This window comes from Carcharodon carcharias, chromosome 7 (assembly GCF_017639515.1).
Source record: "Carcharodon carcharias isolate sCarCar2 chromosome 7, sCarCar2.pri, whole genome shotgun sequence".
NCBI lineage: Eukaryota > Metazoa > Chordata > Chondrichthyes > Lamniformes > Lamnidae > Carcharodon > Carcharodon carcharias.
The window spans coordinates 174,199,849-174,208,530 of NC_054473.1; the positions used below are offsets into that span (position 1 = coordinate 174,199,849).

The 8,682-nt window shown below is 44.5% G+C and overlaps 1 protein-coding gene across 5 annotated transcripts in view; it reads right to left on the minus strand.

Annotated features, from left to right (window-relative positions):
• gse1 (Gse1 coiled-coil protein) overlaps positions 1-8,682 on the minus strand; it is a 604,225-nt gene that overhangs the window by 64,577 nt on the left and 530,966 nt on the right. For all 5 annotated transcript variants that reach the window (XM_041190844.1, XM_041190843.1, XM_041190845.1 and 2 more), the window contains one exon: positions 292-491. In XM_041190844.1, coding sequence (XP_041046778.1) covers positions 292-491 — 200 coding nt within the window. The remainder of the gene's footprint in view (positions 1-291; positions 492-8,682) is intronic.

Sequence of the window (8,682 nt, forward strand, 5' to 3'; positions counted from 1 at the left end):
ACATGGAGGCCAGACCGGGTAAGGGTGGCAGGTTTCCTTCCCTAAAGTACATTCGCGAACCGGATGGGTTTTTTTTTTAAACAACAATCAACGATAGTTATCATGATCACCATTACTGAGACTAGCTTCATATTTCAGATTAATTAATTGAATTTAAATTCCACCACCACCCGTGGTGAGATTTGAACCCGCATCGCCAGAATATTAGTCTGGGCCTCTGGATTACTAGTCCAGTGACCAACACCACTACTAAATCTCAGTGAGCTACCCAACCTGATTCCACATACTCACCTGCCTGCTTTCACTCCGCCAAAGCCCATTAACAGTCTTCGTCGGTGCAATTGTCACCACAGGGGGAGTACTGGGAACACTGTGACCTGCAGTTGGGACAAGGATAGGTCCGATCGGGCCTCTTTTGGGTGTACTGGCAGGAGAGCTGTGGTTGGTTGCTGGGGAAGAGACTGGCGAGGACTCGCTGCTTATTGAAGAACCTGGAAAACAGAGAGAAAAAAAAAAACACATGTTCAAGTAATGTAAAAGCAAAATACTGCAGATGTTGGAAATCTGAAAATAGAAACAGAAAATGCTGGAGAAACTCAGCAGGTTTGGCAGCATCTGTGGAGAGAGGGTTAACATTTCGAGTCCGTATGACTTCTTCAGATGCTGCCAGACCCGCTGAGTTTTTCCAGCATTTTTTGGCTTTATTTGCTCAAGTGATAATTCTGTCAAAAGTCTTATTTCCAAAAGACTTGCAATTATGCAGCACCTAGTGTCATTAGGTTGGAAGATGCAGCAGCTTTTTTGCACACTCCAAGTTGAATCAAATGAACCCCAATATAAATGATCAGCTGACAGCACTGATTGAGTGAAGTGTGTTGGATAGAACGCCAGGAGAGCTACCAGCTTTTCAGGGAGATGGGGTGTAACATTAAAATCTCACTTGCGGGACGGCACCTTTGACAATGGAGCATTCCCTTAGTGCGACGCTGGATCAGCAACCTACATTACACATTCTTGGAAAGGGCCTTAACCACAGCCTTTTGACTCAGGAAGGAACAGTGTTCTCAACTGAGCCAAGCTGACGCTTAAGATTTGGCCTCATTTAAGATGTTTAAAAATTGAGGGAAGTTTGCATACCCATTCAGTCGCACATCATTCACATTTATGGGAATCCAGTGACCCCATTTCATCTGAACATTAGCTTCTTTTTGTCTTTGATGAAATCATTCTCTCGTCTCAGTGCTCGAGAGGCCTCTAGAGATCTTCAGCCTCTAAAGTTTAAAATGCAGGTCTAACATGCAGGTTAGAAGGCCCTTTGCTGACAAAGCTTTTGTAGAAAAGGACTTGCACTCAATCAAGGAACATGTGTGACTTATGTGCCACTTGTAATTACGCAGCAGTTATATTCATTACAATCTCGTAAGGACCAAATGAACCCTCACTAAATGAGAGCTGGTGCGATTAAAAACAGAAAATGCTGGAAAAACTCAACAGGCCTGACAGCACCTGTGGAGAGGGAAACAGAGTTAATGTTTTGCGTCTGTATGACCCTTCCTCAGACCCTTCATATAGACTCAAAACGTTAACTCTGTTTCTCCTTCCACAGATGCTGTCAGACCTGCTGAGTTTTTCCAGCATTTTCTGTTTTTATTTCAGATTTCCCAGCATCGGCAGTATTTTGCTTTTATCTGAGAGCTGGTGTGTGTTCCTTTCAGTCTAGGATAAGCCCAGAATAGGTTTGCAAGACAGGGTAACTAATCCGGAGATGACTGATTCTCTTCAAATATGCAGGTCTGCTCTTTCAGAAGCAGGTCAGAATTACTTTTTTGAACCCCTGCCTGAGAAAGGATGCTGAGGTTCGCTCACCAACAGTGTGACTTTGGACCGGTACATCTTTTCCAGGCAGAACACGGCAGGCCCGTCTTGATACACGCCCCAATTACGATAATGAACCCCAGCTCCACGATTTGGCACAGGATCAGGGTTGTAACTCTAGCACAAACAGGACAATGCTCACTGTTTACTAGAATTAATGACTCACCAATAGAACTGTATTCTCAGAAGTTGTCATATAAAGTCATATGCTCCCTCATCAGTGGCCATTGCTTCAATCTATAGATTGAAGGGATATGGAGAAATGAGAAGGGGATTTGGAAGTAAAAAGGGCAGAGCTTCCCTGGACTAACTAATGGCGGACAGTGCAAGCTCAATGGGCTTGTTCTGGTGAGCCAATAGTTTCTGGAGCAGAGAAACTGGTGGGCGGGTAGAGAGCACATTCCATTTGTGAAAAACAAAAATCATTTTCAGGCAACATGGAACCCGTGCACAGTTTTCAGGAAGTTTCATTTACATTGGAAATAACTAGGGAACAGCCGGAAATCTCAGGGCATTTGCTTTGGATGGTTTGTGGGGTTTTTTTTTCCTATGTCAGGCTTGGAGGCAGGACATGTGTCTGACAGAGTGAGCAGCTCTGAGCCCAATAGCTGAGTGTAAATCACAAACACAGGAAAGAAAATAGACCAAAGTAAGTAAAATTTGAAACAGTAATCATTTTTTCCCCTCACATTATGCTGTATGAATGGAAGTGACTGAGTCACTGCTGAAATGAGGTATTATTAACAATCGACTACTGTGTCCATTTTGTCTTCAATTTTCTCCCCATCTCTTCAAAAAAATGTGAATCATGATCAGCACAGTTCAATGATAACTCTCCAGTACTTCCCCCAAATGTCCATGCTGTAAGTTAGTCCCAGATTAGAACTGCGCAATTGAAGTCAGTGACTAGCTACAGCTGTGGAAGATGCAAAGCCATTTTAGCCATACGTACCAACTTGTGTTCAAAACACCTAACACCCTCTCATACAATTCAGGTAACTGTACTTCACATGTGTATATTTACTGAACAAACACTAACCACCAGTAACCAAAGGAGTAACGCATTTGCATTCTGCTTTACTTCACATTAGCCTTTTTGTGCATTTATTGGTAAAAGTTCACAAGTACATTGTGTGGCAATGTTGAGGTCACATGCCCAACGATGATGTCTGTTCCTCATTTTGTATTTCCTAATGGGACTTTACCACACTGGATTCCTAATTCACCACATGTGGCCAGTCAATCCAACTGGGGCGATGGTGGTGTAGTGGTAACGTCACTGGACTAGTAATTCAGATGCCCAGATGCTCTTGGGACATGGGTTCAAGCTGGTGGAATTTAAATTCAATTAATAAATCTGGAATATAAAGCTAGGCTCTGCATAGGTGACCGCGATAACTAACACTGATTGTCGTAAAAAGCCGCCTGTTCCACTGACGTTCTTTGGGGAAGGAAATCTGCCATCCTTACCTGGTCTGGCCCACATGTGACTCCAGACCCACAGCAATGTGGTTGACTCTTAAAACTGCACCCCCCACTCGGTTCAAGGGCAATTGGGGATGGGCAACAAAAGCTGACTTTGCCAGTGACAGTCACATCCCGTGAGAAAGAATAAACATACTGGACAACACTGCTAGACAACACAAAAACAGAATTACCTGGAAAAACTCAGCAGGTCTGGCAGCATCGGCGGAGAAGAAAAGAGTTGACGTTTCGAGTCCTCATGACCCTTCGACAGAACTGGTAGAACTGCTAGACAACGGTAGCACGAGATGACATTGGGACATGGCGCAAATATTTCGTTCAGTGGGCGTGTGCGGCAGTCGGAAGTGGGCCTGCCGACATTAAAGTGGGCAATTAAGCCCCTTCAACGATGCAATCAACAGTAATTTTATGTAGGCCCGTCCACAGTTACGGTTGAAGGACAGGCCACTCTCCCAGGCGGCATTCGCATTCTTGCCTAAACCTCGATCCGGGGATGGGATGAAACCTCCGTGGGGAAATAAGAGGAGATATCTGGGGGGACTTTTTTTTTTTTAAAATGAGGTATACTTTCGGGTGCTTGATGGTGCTGCGTGGACCTATTTCGCATCATTGTCGTCTTGTCCTTTAGTCTGTGGAGGTCTGCGGCTCCCTGGGGAAGCTGTCCGCCCTCAGGGAGCCCTCTTGAAGTGCTCACCCGCACCCTCAGCTACGTCAACGCCCGCCCTCTTCCCACCCCAACCCTGGCGGTGATGAGCACTCCAGCGCGCGCTTCACTCACGCTGGCTGGCTGTTAACTGGTCAGCCAGCGTGAAATGGCAGTTGGGGGCCGATCGTGGCCGGTGGCCCATTACCCGTTCGCTCTCGGGCCCACCGATCGTGCGTGCCTGATGACCGAAAAATGCAGGCCCTGAGCTGAGACCAAAGGTGTGGAAGACCCACGTGTCTGTAATTAAAAGGGAGTTAGAACTGAGGGGCAAAATACTGTAAAAGGATTTTAACAAATTTGCCAGTGAATGTCAAATAAAATTAACTGGATGTGTTGCTGTTGGGGTTGTTTATCCTGCATTTTCCATCCCAGAGTGTTACCAACTAACCCAAGCTGACACTGGGGAACTCAGAATGGAGCCCACAACTCAACCTGGGTACTCCCAGTCTGTACGAAGTCATGGAGTGTGTGGCACAGGAGGCCATTCAGCCCATCCTGCCTGTGCTGGTTCTTTGAAAGACCTACCCAATTAGCCGCTCTCCTCTATTTTTCTCCCCTACAATTGTTGCCCATTAGAATATCTGTTCAATCCCCTGTTGAAATAACTGCTGAATCTGGCAGTGCATTGCAGATCATTTAACAACGGTCCCACCACAAAGGCCAATGTACAATGCCACTTAAATCAAAGGTACAACACTCAGACCTTGCAGCACCAGTGCTCGTGGAAAATGAATTGTTGGGCAAGATGGTTCTTTTTCTTTATCTGCCATTTTCAGTCCGCCATATTGTGAGGCGTTTCTTCTGCATGACTATCAAAGGCCAATCTGAATCCTTCATGAAGTGTGAACTGCTTAGTTCTTTCATGAAATGAATATCTGCTTTGTCTCATCGAACACAAATAGAAGATGGGGTAAAATAAAACCTTACCGCTTAGCCAAAAGATAAAAGGGAATCATGTAACAGGGTTGTCCACATGTAGTTAATTAATGAGAGGCCCAGTATCAAACATATACCTCTGATCTGTGACTACCTGGAAATGGATTAAGTTCCCCTGGGATATAAAGCTTTTAAAAACATCATGTGTGAAAGGATGGATTCTCCAAATTGAATGTGAGGGAATGCTTGAGAAAGGCTTTATACAAAAAATAAATTCCAAATGTTAAAAGGAACAAGTTGATATCAATTCAAAAGCCAGGAAATTTATCTTGTCAGTCCAAGGTCAACAACAATTAGCAGACTAATCCCCCTGGATTAAAAAAAGGTATTATTCGAGTCTGTGATAGCTTAACAATCAATACCATTAAAATGAGAGCAGAATTTAAATGATTCAAAAAGGTCTTAGTTTAGAAGTTTAATTCTCAGTGCGTGCTTCTGGAAAGGACATGAATTGCTTAATTAACCTCCTCCTTACAGAAATAAGGCAGTTAATTGAACAAATTTAGATTAAAAGTGACAGATGCAGAGCCTCAACTAGCAGCTTTGGTGTTCAACCTGCACATTGCACACGACCAAATATGTTAGATTAGCAGGCACAAAGAGGCAGTGACACTTAATCAACCAATGACTTATTTCAGTTATTTGCTGCTTGATGACAGCATCCAAATAGGCTGTTTATTGGATGATCTTCTGTCTCACACGCATTGATCCTCTTTCTTATATGGCCAGCAGGGGCCAATATGCCTGGTCAGGCCTCCCGACTATTTAATCAAGGCCTATTCCAAGTATTAAGATTTGTTAACCAGTTCCAGTGTCTCTCAGATTTTTTTGTATGCCCCGCGTTCTAAAAGTACCAGTTTGTTCCAGACCTACAACCCTCAGAGAATTCCGTGTTTTTCCAACTCTGGCCTCATGCATCCCCCTAAGCCTAGACTCTGGACTTGGCTCTCTTATCCTCTCTACTGCTCTCCCCTCCTTTAATATCCTCCTTAAAAACCGATCCCTTTGACCCAGCTTTTAGTCACCCCTCCTAGTCTCCATCTCTTAGGCTCTGTGTCAATACTTGTCCGATCATGATTTTTTTTTTTACTTATTCGTTTCTGGGATGCGAGCATTGCTGGCTACACCAGCATTTATTGCCCATCCCTAACTGCCCTTGAGAAGGTGGTGGTGAGCTGCCTTCTTGAGCCGCTGCAGTCCATGTGGTGTAGGTACACCCACAGCGTTGTTAGGAAGGGAGCTCCAGCTTAGAGGGTTGTTTTTCTGTAAAGTCACTATATCAATGAAGCTGTTGCTTGTTTCTTTTCAGTTGGAAAATCTTGGTGGAGGATTGAGTGCCATAGCGCAGAACACCATCAAGCTGGGAATGAGTGGATGATAAATTCAGATGCATCTACTATTGATGTTTAGAAGATGGAAAGCTCGAGTTTTCAAAACCAGTCAATGGTTGGAGGAGAGAAGTAGAATTCCACCCTTTTGGAGGTTCGAGGAAGTATCAAGCTCAAGCAGGAGATGGTGTTTGGAGTCAAAAAGGTCAGAATGAGTGAAGGTCATCCAGCCCCGCTTTTTATGTCCTGTTCCCTGACCTACACAGAATATTTGCATCACTTGCTCCCCCGTCTGTGGGTCTTCTAAATTCCAGCTTGGGCCACAACTTGCATTTATTTACAGCACGTTTAATAGTGTAGCACATCCCAAGACAGGAGCGTTACCAAACAAAATTTGACACTGAGCCACATGAGGACATAGTAAAGCAAGTCAAAGGAGTAGATTTTAAGGAGCATTTTGGAGGAGAGAGGAGTTGAGAGGCAGGGAGGCTAATTCAGAGCTTAGGACCCAGGCATCTGAAGGTACGGCCACCAAAGGTGGAGCATTTAAAATTGGAAATGCTCAAAAGACTAGAATCGAAGAAGCACAGATATCCTCAGAGTGCTGGAGCAGTTTACAGAGTTAACATGTCATAAGGCCATGGACAGATTGGAAAACAAGAATGAGAATTTAAAAATCAAGGTATTGCTTAATTGAGGACCAAAAAAGAGGTGATTGGGTGAATAAGACCTGATGGATGCTAGCATCCAGGCAAGTGTGTTCTGGATGACCTCAAATTTATGTGGGAGGCCAGCCAGCAGTGTAGTGGAGTTGTTAAGTCTAAAGATCACAAAGGCAGGGATAAGGGTTTCAGCCAGCAAATGAAACAAGGCAGAGGCAGAGTCAGGTGATGTTACGAAGTTGGAAATAGGTAGTCTTAGCGATGGCACGGTTATGTGACTGGAAGTTCATCCTGGGGTCAAACAAATATGACACCAAAGGTTGGGAACAGTCTAGTTCAGCCTCAGGAAATTGCCCGGGACAGGGATGGAGTTGAGAATTGGGGATTGGATTTTGTGGCAGGGATTGAATACCAATGGCTTCAGTATTGTCAATATTCTGTTTGAGGATATTCCTGTTCATCCAGTACTGGATTTAGAGACTGGAAAGGTCGAGAGGAGTGCTGGTAAGATAGAGCTTGGTGTTGTCAGTGTACATACGGAACTTGACACTACATTTTCAGATGATGTTACCAAGGGGAATCATGTAGATGAGAGATATGAGACATCATGGACATATCCTTAAAGAATACAAGAGGGTGCTGTGGGAGTGGGAAGAGATGCCATTGCAGTTGGTTTTCTAGCTGTGATTAGATAGTTAAGGGTGGAACTAGGCAATGCAATCCCACCCAGGGAGACAACAAGGAGAAGTGTTGGAGGAGGATGGTGTGGTCAACCATGTCAAAGGCTGCAGACAGGTCAAGAAGGACAAGAAGTGATAGCTAACTTTTGTCACAGTCAAACAGGATGTCATTCGTGACTTTAATAAGGGCTGTTGCGGTATAATGACAAGGGCAGAAACCCAATTGGAGGGATCCAAACATGAAGTTCCAGAAAGAGGAGCATGGATTTGGTTGGCAACAGCACATTCAAGAATTTTGAAAGAAAAGGAAGGTTGGAAATGGGGGCAATAGTTTACAAGGATGGAGAAGTCAGGGATTAGTTCCTTAAGGAGAGGTGCGATGGTAGCATATTTGAAGGCAAGAGGGACAATATGAGAGGGGAGAGAACTATTAACAATATCACGTAACAGGAAAGCCCAGGAGAGAAGTTGGGTGGTTAGCAGTTTAATAGCATATGGTCGAGAAAACAGGTTGGGTCTCACGGACCTGATGAGGTTGGAGAGGGCTTCAGAGGAGATAGGAGAGAAACCAGAGAAAGAGTTGAGGTCAGGGCCTCAGACAAAGTTTGGCCTGCTCAGCTCAGGGAAGAGCTGGAAGCGGCAGAGGCAACCGATTGGATGGTCTGAACCTTGAGTGACAAAGAAGTCTATGAACTTCTCGTACCTGTTGCTGGAGGTGAGGGTGGAGGAGACAGTGGAGGGGGGTTTAAGGTGATGACTTGCAGTAGAAAGAAGCTGGAGGTTATATTTTCATTCCATCCCCCAAGAGAGTCAGTGGTATAGGTCATTGCATGAGCACTGAAGTAAGTAGCGTTAAAATGGGGCACTGTAGAGGACAATTATCATGGCACCTGGAACAATGAAAATAGAAGATTTTTTGCGCTTTTTTGGTGATTATAAAGCATTATTTGTGCTTAGGCTGCTTTTCACCAGCACCTCCCTCAGAATCAGGGAGGACCCACAGTTTCCTT